General features: G+C 47.7%; 1 protein-coding gene across 1 annotated transcript in view; it reads left to right on the top strand.

Moving 5' to 3' along the window:
- The first annotated feature begins 5,945 nt into the window (after nucleotides 1-5,945).
- Nucleotides 5,946-23,227, top strand: part of CUL5 (cullin 5) — an 82,274-nt gene continuing 64,992 nt past the window's right edge. The window contains exon 1 of the mRNA XM_050927920.1: nucleotides 5,946-6,163. Coding sequence (XP_050783877.1) covers nucleotides 6,140-6,163 — 24 coding nt within the window. The 5' untranslated portion in view covers nucleotides 5,946-6,139. The remainder of the gene's footprint in view (nucleotides 6,164-23,227) is intronic.

Below are 23,227 nucleotides of genomic sequence, written 5' to 3'. Positions count from 1 at the left end.
GGTTCCCCTCACATGCAAAAGCTATTTAAGGCAAGAGAGTGACACCATCATGGTTCTTCATTGACTCCCCATCCAAAAAGACTCTTGAAAACACCTGAGGAACAAAAACTGAACTGGGGGAAATGCTATACCCAGGCTAAAGGGATTCCAATCTGTAAGCCAGTGCAGCTTGCCCCTTAAGAATCTGCAACCTGCTTATATCATCACTTAGGGTGAGGATTTGCTATTCATATCCTACCTGTGTAGTATATTAAGCTTAATTTGCATGCTTTGTTTATTTGCTAGGTAATCTGCTTTGATCTGCTTGCTATCCCTTATAATCACTTAAAATCTGTCTTTTGTAGTTAATAAACTTGTTTTTATTTTGTCTAAAACCAGTGTGTGGGAATTATAACTCAGGGCAGAAAGCTGTCATATATTCCTCTCCACATTGAGGGCGGGGGTGAATTTCATGAGTTTACACTGTACCATTCCCTGTGCAGTGCAAGCCGGTATAATTTTGGGTTTACTCTCCAGAGCCGGATTTGTGCCTGTGTAGCTGGGAAGTTCCTTATCTGGAGCCTTCCCATGCAGAGCTGATTACAGCGTCTGCATGTAACTGCAGCTGGGTGTGTCCCTACCTGTATGTGTGCTGGTGAAAATGCAGGCTAGTCACAGCAGTACAGTGTAAAGGGAGCCCAGGCTGGAGGGTCAGGGGTGTTCAGTGGTACCCCAGTTACAGGTGGCACCCTGGGGGAACCCATTATAGCAGCATACAAGGACATTTGCAAGACAGCTAGAGAAGGGATGGGAAATTTATATGGATAACCTGAATAGCCATTTATCACAAGGCATGGCAACAAATTTTGTAAGGGCTATTACACCTTGTGCTTTAGGGTTTAAACCCATTCTAATTTAGAGACCAAGATGGAAGCAGATTATCCCACTTTTGCCTGCTGTGCTGTTTTTAATACCTCCCTCTGAAGCATGATACCAGCCCCTAACACAGACAAGATAAGACACTACACGGATCTTGGTTTGGGTCTGATCCAAATTGCAATGGCGATTGCTATGGACATTAAATCTGCCCAGACAAGAAGATTTTCTTTAGCACAATATCTACTTTATTTCTTGTTTTAATTAGTGAGTTGTGAGAAAATAGACAGATATGGGCACAAACTGAAGTTGTGTGATTGTAAAAATTGTTTTGCACTCATATTTTATTGTAAAATTAATGTGTTTAGGTACTGGCTCACCATGTTTATAGTTTGACATCACTAGATCATAGGCTCTTTGGTCTTGTGTAAGTCAATCATTTTCAAACGGCAGAATCAAAAAATGCCCGAAGACTCACTCCCCTCCTCTATAAAGTACTCAACAATAAGGATTTCGTCCCCATCGGGTCTGTTGTATGTTACAATATCATTTCATACAAAAAGAAAATGTTGAAGGTGAAAATTCAAGTATTCAAAAGTTAGCAAAGTTAGGAGAGAGTGTTCACTGAATGAGAAGCGATTCAATATTTCTTTTTATACTCATCATCTAAGTATGGCCCTAGACCTTATTTGCTGAATATTTTCCAAACCTAGCACTGAATACACAATTATTTCCTCATGGACTTTTCAATGGTACAATCACCATAGTATCTCAGTGCTTTACAAACATATTTATCTTCACAGCACACCTATGAGGTAAGAGAGTGTTATTGTCTCCATTTTACAGATGGGGAACTGAGCCATGGCCAAAACTTTCAAAAGTGTCTACTGATTCTGAGTGCCCAACTTGAGATGCCTAAGGCCTGATTTTTCAAAGTACTTATAAAGTGCAATAAAAAAAAAAGCTGTGTTCAATGCACAGCTCCCATTGCCTTTAGTTGCAGTTGTGACTGCATAGTACTTCTGCAAATCAGGCAATTGGCATCTCAAGATGAGCACCAGAGATGACCCACACAGTTATTGATCACCTGTGAAAAATTTAGTGTAAGTGACTTGCCCCAACAGAGGCAGAGATAGAGTTCTGTCCTCTGGGGCTGCATTCAACTTTCTGAACCGCAAAACCATCATTTCCCTTCCTGTCAGCACCTGTTTCTACATCCCTTCCAGTTTCTGCAATTAAGCAGGTAGGGATCTACAGATGGAGCACCATTCATCTTGTGCACTGGTGGATGAGGGAGAAAATAAGGACTGCATGATCTAATGCATACAGACAAAGGGGCTGAATTAAAGTTGTACGGTCAATTTTAATTCCAGAATTTCCTAACCTTTGACTAAAGCAGGTTGATATTTTTTCATCAGAACAGTTTTTTGACACAAAAGGACCTATTGACCAAATTAAAATGTTTATAATAGTTTCATTTTACTTATAATTTTCAAGTTTTTCAGCCAAACCCCACTCAGAAGCTAATAAATCTCTGGTGAAATATTTGATTTGTTAAAAACAAACAAACACACAAACAAACAAACAAACAAAACATATTTTTCCCCCAAATAATTACCTGAATCCACTTTTTTTTCCTTTGTGGTTTTTGAAAACCCATTTTGGTACAATTCCTTAACTTTGGTTTAAAAAAAAAATAAAAAAGCAGAACAAATTTACCAAACCCCACATTTTTTTCCTGGAACCCAAACAGTTTTACTACATATTTAACTTGTTGTTCACCCATAGAGCTCAAAAAAGTTTCCAAACAAGGATAAGCATCATTAGTCCTGTTTCACTGACAGGGAATGTAAGGCCTGGGCTACACTAGCGGGGGGGGTTGAACTAAGAGTACATCTACACTATCCGCCAATCCGGCGAGAGGTGGAAGCGGAGTCGACAGGGGAACGGCAGTGGTTGACTCGCCGCCATCCTCACAGCCAGGTAAATCGACCTAAGATACACTGACTTCAGCTACGCTAAGTTGCGTATCTTAGGTTGACGCTTCGCCCCTTCCCCCCAGTGTAGACGTAGCCTAAGATGCAACTTGGGCTATGCTATTCATGTAGCTGAAGTCGAAGTATCTTAGTTTGACTTACCTGGCCGTCCTCACTGTGGCGAGTTGACTGCCACAGCTCCCCCATCGACTCCGCTTACTCCTCCTGCTGAGGTGGAGTACAGGCGTCGATTCGGGGATCAATTTATTGTGTCTCGATCCCCGATACATCAAACTCTACCCGCCAATCCAACGGGTAGTATAGATGTACCCTTAGACATAGAAAGTTTAAGTGTACATGGTACAAACTTGGGTCTGTGACTATGTATAGTCTTTATTGCCATAAGCAATCATGCTATTAATAGGCATAGGAGACTACCCACCCCAGTAACCATATGCCTATTTATCATGTTTGAAGGAAACAGGCCCTAATTCTGCAAAGATTTATACACATGCTTTACCTGGATTTCAGTGGGATGGTGAATGTGCTTAAAGTTAAGGACATACATGATTGTTTAAGATGCCTGGAAATGCCTTGGGGTATGGATTCTGTTAACTGTTCAGCATATTTACTACATTATACAGCTTCACATATGCTTGCTGTACACATACAACTACATCACAATATAAGCAATGACAAGTATTCAAAAATCATGATCCCTTGGGGGGCTGGGCTGCAGGGGCTTGAGGTCTGGGGTAGGTGGAGGGAGCTAAGGAGGGCTGCAGGGGGCTGGGGTCTCAGACCTCAACTCTATTGTCTAAGGAGGGCTGCAGGGGGCTGGGTCTCAGACCTCAACTCTATTGTCCCTCTGCAAATTTGTGTACACAGAGTCAATCATGACTAGTGATTTAAATCAAATCCACCCTGCCCACAAAAAGTTAATCCGGCCCTGCTCGGCTGGGCTCAGGGGGCAGGGGTCTGCCGGCGTTGGATAAGGGTGGGCTGGGCTGTAGGGGGCTGGGGTGTCACAGGGTAGATGGGGGTCTGGGCTCAAGGGGCGGGGGTCTGCCGGGGATGGATAAGGGTGGGCTGGGCTGTAGGGGACTGGGGTGTCCTCAGGTAGATGGGGGTCTGGGCTCAGGGGGCAGGGGTCTGCCAGGGATGGATAAGGGTGGGCTGGGCTGTAGGGGGCTGGGGTGTCCTGGGGTAGATGGGGATCTGGGCTCAGGGGGGTGAGGTCTGCCAGGGATGGATAGGGGTAGGCACTGGGCTGGGCTCAGGGGGCTGCCGGGGATGGAGAAGGGTGGGCGCTGGGCTGGGCTCAGGGGGCAGGGGTCTGCTGGGGATGGATAAGGGTGGGCACTGGGCTGGGCTCAGGGGGCTGCCGGGGATGGATAAGGGTGGGCACTGGGCTGGGCTCAGGGGGCTGCCGGGGATGGATAAGGGTGGGCACTGGGTTGGGATCGGGGGCTTCCGGTGATAGATAAGGGTGGGCACTGGGCTGGGATCGGGGGCTTCCGGTGATAGATAAGGGTGGGCACTGGGCTGGGCAGGGGTGTGTGGGGATGTAGAAGGGCGGGCACTGGGCTGGGATCAGGGGGCTGCCGGGGACGGAGAAGGGTGGGCGCGGGGCTGGGCTCAGGGGGCTGCCGGGGGCGGAGAAGGGTGGGCGCTGGGCTGGGATCAGGGGGCTGCCGGGGACGGAGAAGGGTGGGCGCTGGGCTGGGATCAGGGGGCTGCCGGGGGCGGAGAAGGGTGGGCGCTGGGCTGGGATCAGGGGGCTGCCGGGGGCGGAGAAGGGTGGGCGCTGGGCTGGGATCAGGGGGCTGCCGGGGGCGGAGAAGGGTGGGCGCTGGGCTGGGATCAGGGGGCTGCCGGGGGCGGAGAAGGGTGGGCGCTGGGCTGGGCTCAGGGGGCTGCCGGGGGCGGAGAAGGGTGGGCGCTGGGCTGGGCTCAGGGGGCTGCCGGGGACGGAGAAGGGTGGGCGCTGGGCTGGGATCAGGGGGCTGCCGGGGGCGGAGAAGGGTGGGCGCTGGGCTGGGATCAGGGGGCTGCCGGGGGCGGAGAAGGGTGGGCGCTGGGCTGGGATCAGGGGGCTGCCGGGGGCGGAGAAGGGTGGGCGCTGGGCTGGGATCAGGGGGCTGCCGGGGGCGGAGAAGGGTGGGCGCTGGGCTGGGCTCAGGGGGCTGCCGGGGGCGGAGAAGGGTGGGCGCTGGGCTGGGCTCAGGGGGCTGCCGGGGGCGGAGAAGGGTGGGCGCTGGGCTGGGCTCAGGGGGCTGCCGGGGGCGGAGAAGGGTGGGCGCTGGGCTGGGCTCAGGGGGCTGCCGGGGGCGGAGAAGGGTGGGCGCTGGGCTGAGATCGGGGGGCTGCCGGGGGCGGAGAAGGGTGGGCGCTGGGCTGGGCTCGGGGGGCTGCCGGGGGCGGAGAAGGGTGGGCGCTGGGCTGGGCTCGGGGGGCTGCCGGGGGCGGAGAAGGGTGGGCGCTGGGCTGGGCTCGGGGGGCTGCCGGGGGCGGAGAAGGGTGGGCGCTGGGCTGGGCTCGGGGGGCTGCCGGGGGCGGAGAAGGGTGGGCGCTGGGCTGGGATCGGGGGGCTGCCGGGGGCGGAGAAGGGTGGGCGCTGTGCTGGGATCGGGGGGCTGCCGGGGGCGGATAAGGGTGGGCGCTGGGCTGGGATCGGGGGGCTGCCGGGGGCGGAGAAGGGTGGGCGCTGGGCTGGGATCGGGGGGCTGCCGGGGGCGGAGAAGGGTGGGCGCTGGGCTGGGCTCGGGGGGCTGCCGGGGGCGGATAAGGGTGGGCGCTGGGCTGGGATCAGGGGGCTGCCGGGGGCGGAGAAGGGTGGGCGCTGGGCTGGGCTCAGGGGGCTGCCGGGGGCGGATAAGGGTGGGCGCTGGGCTGGGCTCCGGGCTCTGGGGTTTGCCGGGGTCGAAGGGAGACAGGGCAGAACGCTCCCTGCGCGGCGCCTCCCGGCCAGCAGAGGGCGCTGCATCCGGAGCCGCCCGCCCCAGCCTCTCCCCTTGGCGGCGGTCTGCTCCTCGGCGCCGCATCATGTGGGCCAGGCCAGCCCTTGCACGGAGCCGCGGCCGCGGCCGAGCGTCTCCTGGGTGGGCGCCGCCATGAGGCGCTGAGCGGCGGCTGCGTGGGGAGGATCGAGCCGGCCGCAGCCCCGAGTCTCCGCCCGGCCTTGTCCCGAGCGAAGCCCCGTCCGCTGCGGCGGCGGGTCCGGCCGGCGGGAGCGCGGGGCCATGTGAAGCGGAGCGGCCGGGAGCGAGGAGCCGCCGCCGGCCCGGAGGGGCCCCCGCGGGAGGAACATGGCGACGTCTAATCTCTTAAAGGTGCGACCCGGGCCCGCTGCCCGGGCAGGGCCCGTGTCTCCGTCCGCCGGTGGCGGTGGGGGCGGGGGAGCGCGGCGGCCGGGCAGAGGAAATGTGGGGGAGCGAGGGGGCAGCCTGGAGTGGGGGAGGGGCTGGGGGTATGGGGGGGCAGAGGGGGGGGACAGGAGCTGTGCGGGGTCAGAGACCTGAAGGGGGAAGTAGGGGAAGGCTTGTCTCTGAAGTTGTGGTGTCCAGTATGTTGTAATATTTTGGGGGTGGGGGCAGGGCGTATAACAAACCTTCGTCTTACCCTGTGCTGGTGGCTGTGTGGGCTCGAGAGTCACGGATCTCTCTTCTCTGTCCCCTTTCCGTCCAGTGCTAAACTTCACACAGTCTAACCTGTCTCCAAATATCACCACCACCCCCCTCCCCGATCAAATAAGTGTGGGGAAAGTATACGGTGACAGGACACTGTTTAATTCTGTTCTGCATTAACAAAGTAGCAAAGAATCCTGTGGCACCTTATAGACTAACAGACGTTTTGGAGCATGAGCTTTCGTGGGTGAATACCCACTTCCTCAGATGCATTAACAAAGAAACCCTAGACACACAGAGAGTGATTTTTAGATAGAGTTTGAAATGATTGTACCGTGAATAAGTATTGTTTGCATCACCACTATGTTCAGAATTTGAGGAGTGCAGTTTACTTGTAAGAAAAAAACACTGAACATGTATCATTTATTTAAGCAACATTTTTTACGTAATATAGTGTTTCCATATGTTTTTGGTATATGATGATAAACATCAGTGAAAATTGACATAATATTACTCCTGAGGGCATTCTGTGCCAAAAAATTAAAAATTATATGCACAATATTTTAAAATTTTGCAAGTTTTTTATAAATAAATAAATGCAGAGGCTTCAGCACAGCAGTGGGGAGCATGGGCCACTGGCTGCATGAAGGTGGGAGATGACCCTGCAGCCCCCCTGGGACACGGACTCAATAGTGAGGCTGCACCTGATCCTGACACAGCACAAGATCTGGGCCTGTCCCAAAAACACCCTGGAGCCCTGCCCTTCTGTGTCAGGTGCACCATGTGGGGGGCAAGCAGGCTCAACGAGGCAGGATCCAAGCATGGAGGGGATCCAGGTGTGGAGCGAGAGGATTCTATGTGGAACAATCCAGGTGTAGGCAGCTCAGTCGGGGGGGGGGGTCTAGGTGTGGGGGGGATCTGGATTCACAGAGGCTTGTTGTGGGGGGGAGGGTTCCCAGGTGCAGGGGCAATGGGACTCTGCTGGGGCTTCCAGGTGAAGGTGGTTGGGTTCTGGGTGTGGGGGTCTCAGCAGGGGGTCCTGGGTGCTGGGGGAGTGGAGCTTGATGGGGTGGGGGTCTGGGTGCAGCTAGTTGGGGGTCAGTGGCATGGGGGCTGGATGTGGAGGCTTGGGTGTAGGGCTCATCAGGATGGGGGTTTGAATGCAGGGAGCTCAGTGTGAGGTGGTGGTGTGGGTACAGGGGTGGGGGTCTGGAGGCAGGAGGTCTGGGTGCAGGGGGCTCCAGATGCAGGGGTTGAGCTTCAGTGGGATGGGTTTCAGGTGTGGAGGGACAGGGGGTTCTGGGTGTATGGGGTGAAGTGTGGCAGGAGTGTCTGGGTATGGGAGTTCTGGATGTAGGGGTTGGTCAAATGGGGCAGCAGCTCCCCACAGCTGAGGAGCGATGTGGGCAGGAAGCAGAGGAGGATGCAGTGCTTCCTGCAGCTTTGGGAGGTTTTGGGAAATGGGTTTGACGCAGCCTGAGCCACTCCTTGCAGGGGAAGAGGAAATCCAGTCCTCTCTTATCTCCAGCCCAGTCAGGACTAGCACCTGATCCTGGCTCGGAGTAGGAGCCACTGGCTGGGGTGTTCGCAGCCCTGCAGTGATTTATCTCTCTGCCAGCTGTTCAGAATACCTGAACTGATGTACCTGTGCTGCTAGAGAGTGGTGTGTGACTGCTCTTGCAGCTGCCCTTTGCTTCCCCGTCAGAAAGTCACTTTTCTGCAGGGAAGCAGAGAAATCTGTGGGAGACAAGAATTCATGTGTGCAAACTTCCCCCAGGAGTAATAGCCCTGATCAGTTAAAATTGCGGAATTCCAGAACCACTATGTGTTGCTATGAAACAAAATGTCTAAGAAGGGGAAATAGGGACAATTGGGGATGATTATTTGAAGGAGTCCTATTTCAGAATGCTAGGTCCAAACAGCCTATATATTTGGCCATATTTTACTTCAGCAGTGTGTGTTATGTTGTTACTTATAGTATGTTTAGGGATTTTGGATAGATTGACATTTGCTTTGGGAAAATGTTAATTACATGGTCTTGTAAACAGATGTAAGAAAGTTTAGCATCTCAGAGTTGATAGTATTTCACTTTAGAATCTTCTAGAAGATAATTCCTACAATTGGGAGAGAGTGTAGTGTAAGGCCCAGATTCTGTTAGTTGTAGAATGATGATATCTGCAAAACTGGTTTTGAAAAAGTATTTATAATCACATGCTAAATATACAAAGGTGCAGGCTTAACACAGATGATATAGATATAGATGCCTGGTAGGTAACTTGCTGGTGTCTCTAAAGCTTTTAGATAATTAACTTAGTAGTAATTAACTGCTAGTTTGCCTTTTCCATCAGAACATCTCAAAGCTCTGTACAAAAACAAATAAATGTGAACCCTTTTTACTAAAGGGAAACTGAGATAGAGATTGACTTGCAGGAAACCACACAGCAGTTCATTGAGAGAGCTGGGAATAGAAACTCTCTTGATTCCCGGTCTCGAGGCTTAAAAAACTACTACACTTAAAGCATATTAACACAAAATTAAGGTTGACTGGCAGTATCTCATATCCTTTCAGAATATGAAATGCACCTATACTATACCGTATCAGTGCTCATGTTCACGCATTGCTCTGCATCCTTTCTGTCCTCTGTGCTGCATTGTGGCTCTGGGGAGTTCTGGCTGTTTGGTGGCCCTCATCTGATACTACTGCTATACAAATAAATAATAACTGAAGGTGTTGTCCCATAGGTAATATTTAGGATTAGAAAGAAAAGGTATTAACATTTGGCTAGTCCTTGGAGGAGGGAGAAGGCCAAGTGGTTGAGTGTAGGGCCAATTTAGGTAGCTTCTGTTCATTAAACTGTACCTTTATCCTAGTAAATACAAGGCCTAAGAGTTTCCCTGTCATTCCTTGTGCACTTTCCCCATGGTTCTCTATTTGCTTGGGAAGTGAAGTGAAATGAAATATGACTTCCCCAGGAGGGCAGCGGTTGTGTTGACACTAACTCAGTTGAAACCTAACTGGGTGGTGTCAGTTTGGAATGGATCAGTACAATAATTTGAACCTCGAATATGCACCTTCCTTCCCCCGCAAAATGAACAATAGAAACATTTTGATATCACATCAATTTTTTTTATCAGGATGTTGTCTTTTGAAAACACTTTGCTCAAACAACCTCAAAATTGGCCGGCTAGTCCTCTCCTGGACCACGATGAGGCACAGCAAATTTCAAGGCAATCGCTTTATGCTTGTGGATTTTAGAGCACTTATCAAAATCAGTTTGTTAAACAGTAAGATGGTTTCTGCCTTAACTGTAGTGGTGCTACACTCCTCTGTAATAGGCCTCGGGTTTCAGGGGGCAGTTCTTTGTGTCTGTATTTTAAATATTTCAAGAGCTCATTGCATAAAACTGCAGTAATTATGAGACTTACATGAATTACGGTTATTTCAGAAGTATATTTGCTAGTCTGTAAATGATTGCATTACAAAATTTAGTAAAGATGCTCAGACTACTGCAAGGATCTCGTACTTGGTTTCTGGAACTTTGAAGTAGAGGCCAAATACATAACAGGGTTTTGAACTCCCAAAGTTCAGGGATGTTCAGATCCGTGGTTTTCATTCAGATATCACAGTATATCAATATTGTGGTCTCCTCAGAGCCCTTGGTGGCACTGGGAGCAAGAAAATATGGTCCTTGATTGTGCAGTTGGACCCATGTGGACAGAACCTTGTATCTATGTAAATTCTCATTGGAGTGAAAGGGGCTGCACACAGGTGCAAGTATACCCTTTCAAATTTAGTTAGGGATTGGGGCATAAGCTTAGTCCGGATTCTGTGGATAACCTATCTTTTTTTTTTCCCTTCCCCTGTTTCAATCGTGTATCTTATCCCATTCACCTCTTATTTCAACCATTCTTCTCCAACCTCTTGTCCCTGGCAACTTGCAGTATACCAGCTAGTTTTGATATCTATAACTCACAGTAAATGTTTCCAGCTGTGTACTTTGGGTGTCTCGTCTTGACTATTTCCTAATAGGACTTCCTTAAAATGTCAGCAAGGAATATATGCCAACTGCCGTTGTATAGTGGAGGCCTTCTTGTCGTTAACATTGCCTAACCCTCAATACCTGCTGATAAAGCCCCATTCTTTGTCTTGACTGTAGTTGCTAAGTATTCAGTAGTAATTGCATTGCAATCACAGCACCAATTGTGAGAGCTGCCAGACAGAAGAGGTTGGTCAAATTGCATGCTAAATTTGAAGTTGTTGTGAGAGCTGGATTTAAGCATCCTTTGGGCCCCATATTTGACATCCAGGAGCTAGTATATAAGATCAGCACAGTAACATACATGTTAAAAGAATGAGGAGTCCTTGTGGCACCTTACAGACTAACATTTATTTGGGCATAAGCTTTCGTGGCTAAAACCCATTTCATCAGATGCATGGAGTGGAAAATAGGTAGATACACACACACACACACACGAGAGAGAATGAAAAAGCGGGGGGTTGCCATACCAATTCTAACAAGACTAATCAATTAAGGTGGGTTATTACCAGCAGGAGAAAAAAAAACGTGCAGTGATAATCAGAGTGGCCCATTTCAAACGGTTGACAAGAAGGTGTGAGTAACAGTAGGGGAAAAATTAGCATGGGGAAATAGTTTTTACTTTGTGTAATGACCCATCCACTCCCAGTCTTTATTCAAGCCTAATTTAATGGTGTCCAGATTGCAAATTAATTCCAGTTCTGCAGTTTCTCATTGGAGTCTGTTTTTGAAGTTTTTTTGTTTTAGAATTGTGACTTTTAGGTCTGTAATTGAGTGACCAGGGAGACTGAAGTGTTTTCTGACTGGTTTTTAAATGTTATAATTCTTGACGTCTGGTTTGTGCGCATTTATTCTTTTGTGTAGAGACTGTCCGGTTTGGCCAGTGTACATGGCAGAGGGGCATTGCTGGCACCTGATGGCATATATCACATTGGTAGATGTTCAGGTTAATGAGCCCCTGATGATGTGGCTGATGTGATTAGGTCCTGTGATGATGTCTCTTGAATAGATATGTGGACAGAGTTGGCAACAGGTTTTGTTGCAAGGATAGGTTCCTGGGTTAGTGTTTTTGTTGTATGGTGTGTAGTTGCCGGTGAATATTTGCTTCGGGAGGGCGGGGGGGCTGCCTGTAAGCAAGGACTAGCCTCTCTCTCTCTCAAGATGTGAGAGTGAGGGATTGTCCTTTGGGATAGGCTGTAGATCCTTGATGATGCGCTGGAGAGGTTTTAGTTGGGGGCTGAAGGTGGAGTTCTGTAACTTTCTTTGTTGGGCCTGTCCTGTAGTAGGTGACTCCTGGGTACTCTTTTGGCTCTGTCAGTCTGTTTCTTCACTTCAGCAGGTGGATATTGTAGTTTTAAGAACGGTTGATAGTGATCTTGTAGGTGTTTTTCTCTGTCTGAGGGGTTGGAGCAAATGCGGTTGTATCTTAGAGCTTGGCTGTAGACAGTGAATCATGTGGTGTGGTCTGGATGATGTGGATGGCCACACCACACCATCAGGGGTTCGTTCACCTGCACATCTACTAATGTGATATATGCCATCATGTGCCAGCAGTGCCCCTCTGCCATGTACATTGGCCAAACTGGACAGTCTCTATACGAAAGAATAAATATCTCTTCCTACTATATTATATATCATATATATTTTCCTACTGTATTTTCTGCTGCATGAATCTGATGAAGTGGGTTTTAGCCCACAAAAGCTTATGCCCAAATAAATTTGTTAGCCTCTAAGGTGCCACAAGTACGCCTCGTTCTATTTGCTGGTACAGATTAACACGGCTACCACTCTGAAACCTGTCATACATGTTAAAATTGGAGACAAGGAGGGTGAGGTAATATCTTTTATTGGGCCAACCTCAGTTGGTGGAAAGAACAAGCTTTTGAGCTTCACAGAGCTCTTCCTCAGGTCTGTGGAAGGAAGGAACCTGAAGTGTCCAAGCTAAATACAAGGTGGGATAGATTAAGCTTAAAGGGTTCACACATGTTGTAGGACAGTGGTTCTCAACCTTTTTTAACCAAGGACCCCAAACTTAAACAGACAAACCTGCGGACCCACAATCAGAAGTGATGCATAGAGGCATCACATGCCTCCCAGATTTCTGCCTTCCATTTGTCCCTGCTCACTGAAGTGCTGATGTAGCAGGGCAGAGCTCTGGTGTGTCTCCTTGGCTAGCTGCTGCTGCTCGTGGATTCAGTGGCTATGAGGCAATCCCTTTTGATGGCGGGGAGATCTCTCTTCTGCTGTGATCCTGCAACTGAAAATTATTAAATATTTTTGGATGTTTTTCTGCATTTTCAATATGATTTAAATTACCACACAGAATACTAAGTGCACAGTGCTCACTTTATATTATTTTTTATTAAAAATTTATACACTGTAAAAATAATAAACAAAAGTAATAAGTACAATTTCTTTATTGTGAAAGTACAACTTACAAATGTAGATTTTGTTTTTGGTTACATATTTGCACTCAAACAAAACAGTGTAAAATTTTAGTGCCTACAAGTCTACTCAGTCCTACTTCTTATTCTGCCGATCGCTAAGACAAACAGGGTTGTTTACATTGATGGGAAATACTGCTGCCTGCTTCTTTACAATGTCACTTGAAAGTGAGAACAGTCATTCACATCACACTTTTGTAGCTGGTGTTGCATGGTATTTACATGCCAGATATGCTAAACATTCATATGCCCCTTCCATGCTTCAGCCACCATTCCAGAAGACATGCTTCCATGCTGAAGATGCCCGTTTAAAAAAAAAAAAAAAAGTCAATTAAATTTGTGACTGTACTCCTTGGGGTGAGAATTGTATGTCTCCTGCTCTGTTTTACCGACATTCTGCCTATATTTCATGTTATAGCAGGGTCAGATGGTGACTCAGCACATGTTCATTTTAAGAACACTTTCACAGCAGATTTGACAAAACACAAAGAAGGTAGTGATGTGAGATTTCTAAAAATAGCTACAGCACTCAACCCAAAGTTTAAGACTCTGAAGTGCCATCCAAAATCTGAGAGGGATGAGGAGTGGAACACGCTTTCAGAAGTCTTAAAAGAGCCACACTCTGATGCGGAAACTATAGAGCCCAAATCACCAAAAAAGAAAATTTCAACCCTCTGTTGGTGGCATCTGACTCAGATGATGAAAATAACATGCGTCAGTCTGCACTGCTTTGGATCTTTATCAAGCAGAACCCATCATCAGCATGGAAGCATGTCCTCTGGAATGGTGGTTGAAGCAGGAATGGGCATATGAATCTTTAGCACATCTGGCATGTAAATATCTTGTGATGCTGGCAACAACAGTGCCAAGGGAACGCCTGTTCTCACTTTCAGGCAACACTGTGAACAAGAAGCGAGCAGCAGCATCTCCTGCAAATTTAAACAAAACTTGTTTGTCTGTGCGACTGGCTGAACAAGAAGTAGGACTGAGTGGACTTGTAGGCTCTAAAGTTTTACATGGTTTTATTTTTGAATGCCCTTTTTTTGTGCATAATTCTACATTTGTAAGTTCAACTTTCATGATCAAGAGATTGCACTACAGTACTTGTATGAAGTGAATTGAAGAATACAATTCTCTTTTTTACAGTGCAAATATTTGTAATAAACATAAATGTGATCACTGTACACTTTGTATTCTGTTGTAATTAAAATTAGTATATTTGAAAATGTAGTAAACATCCAAAAATATATAAAAAATATATTTTTTTATTGTTAACAGTGTGATTCATCACAATTTTTTAATTGCTTGATAACCCTAGTAGCAAGTTGTTGTAATGGGCCATGAAATCAGTCTCTCTTTTAAATCCTTGTTTTTTGGTATTCAGTAGTTACAAATATAAGTTTCCTTGTCTCTCTCATATCCTGGGACCAGCGTGGCTACAACAACACTGCATGTAACATTTCAGTTAAGGAAAATGAAGTAAGAAGTGTGAGGGAACTGTAGTGCTATCTACAAAAATAATTGAGATAGGTGGGTGTGCTCTCAGTATAAAGTGCCTTTTCTCCTTTATTGTATTATAGTAGTGCCTAAACCCCAACTGAAATCTGGGCCCCATTGTGCCTGACGTTATACAACATGCAATAAGAGGCAGCCTTGCTTCAAAGAGGCTACTATTCAGTGTTTAAAAAACAAAAACAAAAAAACCCCACTACATGAAGGTAGAGTTACAGTTGCTTGGTAGTGTGTTGTCCTGTTGCAGAGTGTTGAGTCGAGGAAAACTCAAACTTCTGAGAAGCAGGAAATGCAAGTGAAAGTTGCCTGTGCAAACAGGGCCAGTGCAAGGATGTTTCGTGCCCTAGGCGAAACTTCCACCTTGTGCCCCCTGGCCCTAAGCGCCCCTCCTCCCCCCGCGGCAGCTCCCCACCCTCCGTTCTGAGGCACCTCCGCCCCAGCTCACCCCTGCTCCGCGCACGAGCACCCCGAGCATGCTGTGACTGCTTCACTTCTCCCGCCTCCCAGGCTTGCGCTGCCAATCAGCTTAGGTGCCGAAAGCCTGGGAGGCGGGAGAAGTGAAGCAGCTATGGTGTGTTTGGGGAGGAGGCGGGGCAGGGATGAGCTGGGGCGGGGAATTCCCCTGTGTGCTTCCCCCCTCCTTGCTGCAGGCGGCCCTCCTCATGCTCCCCTGCCCCAGCTCCCTCTGCCTAAATGCCGGCGGCGACCGGGGTGGGCAAAGATCCAGCCGCCACGGTCGCTGCTGAAGGAAAATGGCGCCCCCCCCAATCCCAGCGCCTCGCCTAAATGGTTGCACCGGCCCTGCCTGCACTGCCCTCAGGCCCAGCTCAGTCCCTCTGCCAAAGAGCAGCACACGTGACACAAGCAGAGGCGTTCCCATAGGAGGCATCACCACAGAGCTGTGGGCTCATCTGCATGGCCTGCCTCACCCTGGGTGGAAGGGCCTGCTCCTGTCCCCAGTGTGAGTGGCTGATTCAGCCCAATAGTGTAGTTTCTTCACATCAGAGAAGCATCGTGAATGATCAACCTGTGTGTGGATTTTCTATAGCAGGTTGGGTTCCTGAGTCAGTGCAGGGACTGAGAGGGGAGGCTTTGCACCTCCCTGATGTGATGCTGGCGCAGGCAGGGGACAGAGAGGCCACAGTAGCAGGTCAGAGCAGCCTGCGGACAGCCTTAGCTTGCCCTCCCTACCTCCCACTGCCATAGTCCCTGTAGACATCACTGCACCAGGGGATCCCTAGAGTGCAGGCCTGTCTCTTCCTGCCCTTGATCTGTCCCGAAACATCCCCTGTGCCAGAAGAATCTAGGGGGTTGGCACTGAGCCCCTGGTGCAGTTCACCCGGGGGAGCCATGCAGCCCCTTGGTGCCAGCCCAGCTTCACCCTACTCTGCACACACGGCAGGTGCAAAGCGACTGCACAGGGGAGGAGAAGGAGCCTCCTTGGTTGAGTCCTTTTGAGCCTGCCTCTCTCTCTTTTCAGGAAAACCAGGAAATTCAAACACAAAAGACACTTTGTAAAAACAGTTCAGGTGGCTGAGAGACAGCGACGCAAAACCCAAATGCACAATGCTAGGAAACACAGCACAAAACCATTCACCTACATCCTCCTCTTCTCTCTCACTCACACACTGCCCATTCCCTCAGCCAACCAGTCCTACTCAGCTATTGTCACCAGTCAGACCCTTAACTCTACCCTCCGTGGAATGCCATGAAACAATGCTTACATTTCCTGAACAAAAAGCTACATAAAGAAATATGTATAGTAGAGATCAGTACATGCACCCTGCTCAGGACACATGACCAAAGGAGCCCCAGTGACATCAATCTAAAACTATTCATTACACCCCAAAATATTATACATAACAGCTGGAGCTTACAAGTCCTCTCATATACTACCTGTCACCATTTACAAACAAAGTCACAGCACACAAACACTGCAATCTGTGCAGTTATGACTTACCAAATTGCAGAACCCATCAAAAAGATTGAGGCCATGTCTACATCTAAAATTTTGCAGCGCTGGTTGTTACAGCTGTATTAGTACAGCTGTATAGGGCCAGCGCTGCAGAGTGGCCACACTTACAGCAACCAGCGCTGCAAGTGGTGTTAGATGTGGCCACACTGCAGCGCTGTTGGGCGGCTTCAAGGGGTTTTGGGGAAGGCGAGAGCAAACCGGGGAAGGAGACCAGCTTCGCCGCGGTTTGCTCTCGCGTTCCGCGAACCACCCTGCAAACCGCAGGGAAGGAGACCTGCTTGCTCGGGTTCGGGGAACGCGAGAGCAAACCGGGGAAGGAGACCAGCTTCCCTGCGGTTTGCTCTCGCGTTCCGCGAACCCCCCTGCAAACCGCAGGGAAGGAGACCTGCTTGCTCGGGGTTCGGGGAACGCGAGAGCAAACCGGGAAAGGAGACCAGCTTCGCCGCGGTTTGCTCTCGCGTTCCGCGAACCCCCCTGCAAACCGCAGGGAAGGAGACCTGCTTGTTCGGGGAACGCGAGAGCAAACCGCGGCGAAGCTGGTCTCCTTCCCCGGTTTGCTCTCGCGTTCGCCGAACCCCCGAGCAAGCAGGTCTCCTTCCCTGCAGTTTGCAGGGTGGTTCGCGGAACGCGAGAGCAAACCGCGGCGAAGCTGGTCTCCTTCCCCGGTTTGCTCTCGCCTTCCCGGAACCACCCAGCAAACCTCAGGGAAGGAGACCTGCTTGCTCGGGGTTCGGGGAACGCGAGAGCAAACCGGGGAAGGAGACCAGCTTGATTACCAGAGGCTTCCTCAGGTATGCTGGGTTACCTGCTTATTCCACGGAGGTCAAGAAAAGCGCTGGTAAGTGACTATACTTGATTACCAGCGCTGGATCACCAGCGCTGGATCCTCTACACCCGAGACAAAACGGGAGTACGGCCAGCGCTGCAAACAGGGAGTTGCAGCGCTGGTGGTGCCCTGCAGATGTGTACACCTCCTAAGTTGCAGCGCTGTAACTCCCTCACCAGCGCTGCAACTTTCTGATGTAGACAAGCCCTGAGATGTAATATTGCTCCACATAAACAAATATGCTACCCCACAAAATCAAAATAACTTGGTTGGTAGCCTACAACTGGGAGATGAAGGTTCAATGTCTTAATATAACAATGTCAACTCCAAAATACTGCCACATTTACACCTACTTCCACATATACTCTTATCATTGCACAGATTTCCCATCTTAAATTCATATTGAACACATTCAAAATAAATGTTTGTTTACAAAAATTTATTTAGGTAACACCTGTATTGGGAACAATACTGGTAACATATTCTAGTTCACAATATTAAGATTACAAACAAAAAGGACATATAGTTGTGATTCTTGACAAGTCCTAAATGGAAATAATCCAGATTCAAGCTAACCATCAGAAACACAGATTAATCCCATAGGAACGCTGGCATTAAACATGCCCTGTCTACAGATGTGTTTTGATTTTGTAAACACTTCCCTGCTGGGCTAGCCTGGGGCTTACAGATGGCAGAGTTAAGGGTATCTGGGTGGCCTGTGAGTGTAGATAAGTAGAGCAGCTTTTCTCTGAGAATGGATGGTATCTGGGAACAGGGATGTGTGGGGCTGATGTACCGAGATACATTGTGTTACAGTGTGTTGTGTGTGTTCCAGTTTTGCATTGTTGTCCCTTAGCAACTTGTTCTCCTCCTTGATGTTACCTTAACATTGCACACAACCCCTTAGCAACTCGTTTTTTACCGCTGTAACCTGTGTCCCTGGGGATACCCCTGGGTGAGTCACCACAGCAGGGACTGACCCTGAAATCTCTGCTTCCCCATGCATGAGCTGCTGCTCTCTGAGCTAAAAAACTCCACTGCTTGGCCAGGCTACAGCTCCTCAGCCTCCACCTTTGGCTCAGCCAGGCTGAGGGGAGAGAGCCTCGAGGGTGGGGATGGGTCACAGATCTCTGAACTAAGGTGGGAACCAGAGAGGTTCCCTACTGGTGCCAGGCCCGCCTAGGGACCTGGGGCACTGGCATGGCGAGGCTGGGCACCTCGTTGGCTCCCTGGGCTGCTAGAGACTGGGAGCCGGGTCAGAAGGGGGGCAGCCGCGGGGGTAGGTCCCTGCCAGCCGCCAGGACCCAGAACCGCGGAGGGGAAGGGGCTGCTCCTGGGCTTCCATCCAACCACCCCCACGCTGGGGCTCCCCGCATGCGGCCCCCTTACCTCCTCCTTCAGGGCGGCGAAGTGCTCCAGGGAGGAGGCAGGCAGGTCCCCGTAGAGCAGCTCCCTGGGGCCGGGCGGGGCACTCAGCGTCCCAGGCCCCCTGCTCAGGAAGAACAGCGCCTTGCCGCGGCCGGTGGGGAGCTCGATGCTGAGCGCCAGCTGCCCCGCCAGGCTCAGCGTCACCAGCAGCAGCTGCCCCGCGGCGCCCTCCTGGAAGCCCCGCAACGGGCTGCACCTCGGGGCTGGCCGCACAGCGCTCCAGCTTCAGCCACAGGGTCCGCACCACATGCTCCCCAAGCAGCCGGACGCGGGGACCGAGGTGAGGGCGCCCCAGGAGTGGCGCCAGGGTTTTTGGCGCCCTAGGCGGGGGTCCTTCCATGCCCCCTGTCGTTGGCGGCAGTTCTGCAGCGGGGGGGTTCTTCTGCGCTCCCGGTCTTCAGAGCACTTCGGCGGCAGGTCCCAGAGTGAGTGAAGGACCCGCTGTAGAATTGCCACTGAAGATCCGGAGCGCGGAAGGATCCCCTGCCACCGAATTGCTGCCCCCCAAATCCTGGTGCCCAGGTCGCCTAAATGGAAGCGCCGGCCCTGTGTGCAAACATTCCTTTTTGTCCTTTAATAGTGTTAAATGGAATCCGATGAGTGAGAGTGAATTGGTTGTGAAAGGAAGTGAAGTATATTTCAGGAACTGTGGAGTTGGCAAAGTAAAGGTATGTGTCGTTGCCTCTCCCCCCCCCCCCCGCCCTCCCCAAGATGCATGACAGTTTTATTTTCCTTTGGGTCTTCTCATACAGATCACCGTTTTTGTGATTCAGAACTATTGCTTGTTTGATTAACAACATTGGCTAGTTTATAGTGTTTGTAATAATAATACAAAGATGTGCATAGTACTTTATAGACAAACAAGAATATCAGGCCTCCATTCCAAGGAGCCCAATCTTTCACATGTCTCTTGAGTGATCTTTACTCATGTGAGCAGTCCAGTTAAGTTCAAGACTTGTAGAAATGGGCCCAAAATTATGGAAATTTATATTTTCAAAGGTGTAGCTAGAGCTCTGAAAACACTTAATCATACATTTTTGTTTGTGTTAACAAGATGTACTGGGGCATTACTGAAAGAGGAGAGTTCAGACTGCATGGGCAACCTTAACCGCATATCCTGGCCAGAGGCCAGATTAAAAAGGGCTATGATGGAATTGGAGGAAAGGAACTCCACACAGTGAATGTAGACAGCGCACTCTATGAGCTTAGAGATAAAAGGGAGACGGGGTAGTAGCTGGAGAGGCATGTGGGGTCAAGGGTGTGTGTGTTTTTTAGGGTGGCAGAGACTAGAGCAGGGACAGCAGAAGAGTAAAGGAGGGCATGAGAGTGGGCACAAAGGAATTGGATCACTTGATGTGCTGGGGTCACTTAGGCAAGTAGGATGAGGTTAGAGGTGGAGAGCAGAGGAGAAAATTGTGTCTTTGACGGGAGAAGGAGATGAGAGTTGTAAGAAGGGAAGGAAAGACAAGCTGAAAAGAGGGTGAAGATCATATAGTATTTTTGTCAACTTTCTCTTGGGGGGGAAAAAGTGGTGAAAGTTTGTGCAGAGAGGGAAGTGAATATATGGTGGTGTCAGAATCCCCATCCTAGAGCAGAATTTATTTTTGAAGAAATAGAAGTTATTTTGGTAGATAATTACAACTGTAAGGATTGTTCAGATATTATCTGTATGTATTTAGTACAAAATACAATGTTGTGTGTTATACATAGACTTGGCAGAGTTTGTTTTTTTAATGTCAAAGGATAATTTTAAGCTATTAATATTTATATAAATTTTCACAATTATGGGAAGTATGGGCCATGGTTAGAGAATTATTTAATGACTGTAGATACTGAGATTCAAAAACGTAAAGCTCTGAACAGTTTTAAACACAAGTTGTCAGCATCAAATATCAAAATATACAAAGGTAAATATATTTGTATCAAACTCTAATAGGCTCTCAAGTAGCATTTTTCTAATCTTATATATTTGTAAATTTCAGTTATCAATGGAAATTTTTCTGATCGAGTTGTCTACAGTGAAATTGATTACCCAGATTTATTGATAAAAATGTTTGTTTTTCAGTTTCTTTTTGTCAGAGTAACAAAGCTGACTAACTTTACAAACAAAATACAAGTATTTATTCTCATTCTGATGCTGTGTGAACCTTGTCTACACTGTACTATAGTTTAACTTCCACTGGAAAAATACTTCTTCTTGCATCAGTCTCTACTCATTTATTCTTTCTTATTATAACAATTTAAAGGGCATAGGATTTTCTTAAGAAAAAAGAAACTTGTTCATAGAGCAATGTGTAGGAAATATGTAGTGAAGAGAGAGTCTAAAATTGGTACATGTTATGTCTGGTATTCAGTGCTTCTTCAGACAGTGGATATTAGTATTGTTGAAATGCAATTATTGTATTTTAATGTAGTATGTGAATACTGGGAGGAAAGGAAAGTCAAAATTTCATTAGCAAGATTCCTTAAATGTATCACAGTGAAAGTTTTAATTAGTTTTTAAATTTACCTTTTTTCTCTACCTTGTGTATAAGATTGCGTAGATTTGGATCAGATGAATGCTTTTTGTGGTAGCACAATCACCAGGGTGGAAAAAACTGACAAATAAATAGGGCCCTTTGTTTTCAATTTTTATTTTTATTTAATTTTTTCCTGGGAATTTATCAGTGTTTATTACAACCACAACAAAAACAAATGAAAAACAGTGCAAAAATATTTAATAATTTTTCTGGGTAAATATCAAGGTTGTATTTCGTTGGATGGAAAGACGGGAAAAAATTAGTCATTAACTCTTTGAATTCAGTTCATCAATGTGGTTTGCTGCAGAACTAAAACAGAACTCAAAACATACCACCTCTGAGTTTGAGAAAAATACATCTCTAATCCACAAATAAATCTTCTAATATGAATAAACAGTTTACTGTTGTAGTCTTAGAACTATTAGCCTGTTAATATTTACATTTAATAATTGGGCCACACCATTTGCAGCGCATACATTCATCTTCAGCCATTTCTCCTATTTTGTTTTTTTTAACTTTCAAATACTTCCTTGTGTTCTGAAACGTATTCTGATACAGGCTTTTGTTTTCTTTCCATTTTAGTGTGTCAAATCTTTAAATATGAATGTGGTGGACGTGAGATTTATCAGTAGGTTCAGATGTACACATGCTTCAGATGTGCACGTCTGTTTATTGCGTGAATCTTCTAGACTAATACATAGCCTTACTTCAACAGGCAGTTTTGCATATATACACAGATGATAATGTGTTATTGTAATACACATAGCTGATTCAGTGTATTGAATTTTCCTAATAAAACAAATTATTTTTTATATATTTGAATGGTACACAAATAGAGTGAAAATTGGAAAAAACAGAATAATACTTTTTGTAAAACCAGTAGAATTCCAAAATCACAAATGGGGAAAAATAACGGCCCAGTTGTAATTTGATTTCTCATGAGTAAAAACTTTTAGTTCTCTCATTTTTTTCATTTTACGTATCTCCTTTACCCGTTTTTGATGCTTATAATGTGCGCATCTAAGCTTTCAGCAATCCTATTAAATTTGTTGTGTACTTCTATTTTCATTATTCCCTTTTACCTTTTCCCAAAGGTTTAGATCTAATACTTTCATCCGTAAATGTATAGGTGCTTCTATAGTTGTCATTTGTAGTGCACATACTGGTGTCCTTATCATTGTGTATATGCCAGTTGCAGAACATAGGCCTGGCGCAGTTCCAAGTTTCTAAGGTCTTGTCTACACTATGGGGGTAAGTCCACCTAAGTTAAGCAACTCCAGCTACGTGAATAACATAGCTGGAGTTGACACAGCTTAGGTCGACTTACTGCAGTGTCTACACCACTCTGAGTTGATGGGAGTCACTTTCCCGTTAACTTACTTTATGCTTCTTGTTCTGGTGGAGTACCGGAGTCGATGGGAGAGTGATCTGCAGTCGATTTAGCGAGTCTTCACTGGACCCACTAAATCGATCCCCTGGTGCATTGCTTGCTGTGGCATTGATCCCTGGTAAGTGTAGACATGCCTTTAGGCTATAGCTACAATTCAGCTTATGCCGACATAAGTTAAGTCTCTGAGAGATGTGAATTAGCCACCCTGCTGAGCAACATAACTTATGCCGACCTAAAGGTGGGTGTGGACAGTGCTGTGTCTGAAGGAGAAGTTCTCCCACTGGCACAGCTACTGCCACTCACAGGGGTTGGAGTAATTAATCTGATGGGAGAACTTTCCATCCTGGCTTAGAGTGGCTGTCCAGAGAGCTTACAGCAGCACAGGGGCTGCTTTTATTTATTTATTTTTATTGGTTGCTGAACCAAAAGCTTGCTATCTGTGGTCAAAAACTGGTCTCAAGAATGCTCTATATATCACTAATACCTTCTTATCTCACCCCATTTGCTTCCAACAACACTTTAAAGTAAGTTCATTCTACTTTTACACCTTATATGTGACCTTTACAAGTTGATTGATTATTAAACACTACTCCTGGGACCATAAACTTTTGAACTATCTGAATTTTTTCACCATAAAGA

Source organism: Gopherus flavomarginatus, chromosome 1 (assembly GCF_025201925.1).
Source record: "Gopherus flavomarginatus isolate rGopFla2 chromosome 1, rGopFla2.mat.asm, whole genome shotgun sequence".
Taxonomy (NCBI): Eukaryota; Metazoa; Chordata; order Testudines; family Testudinidae; genus Gopherus; species Gopherus flavomarginatus.
This window is presented reverse-complemented; position numbering and strand designations above follow the sequence as displayed.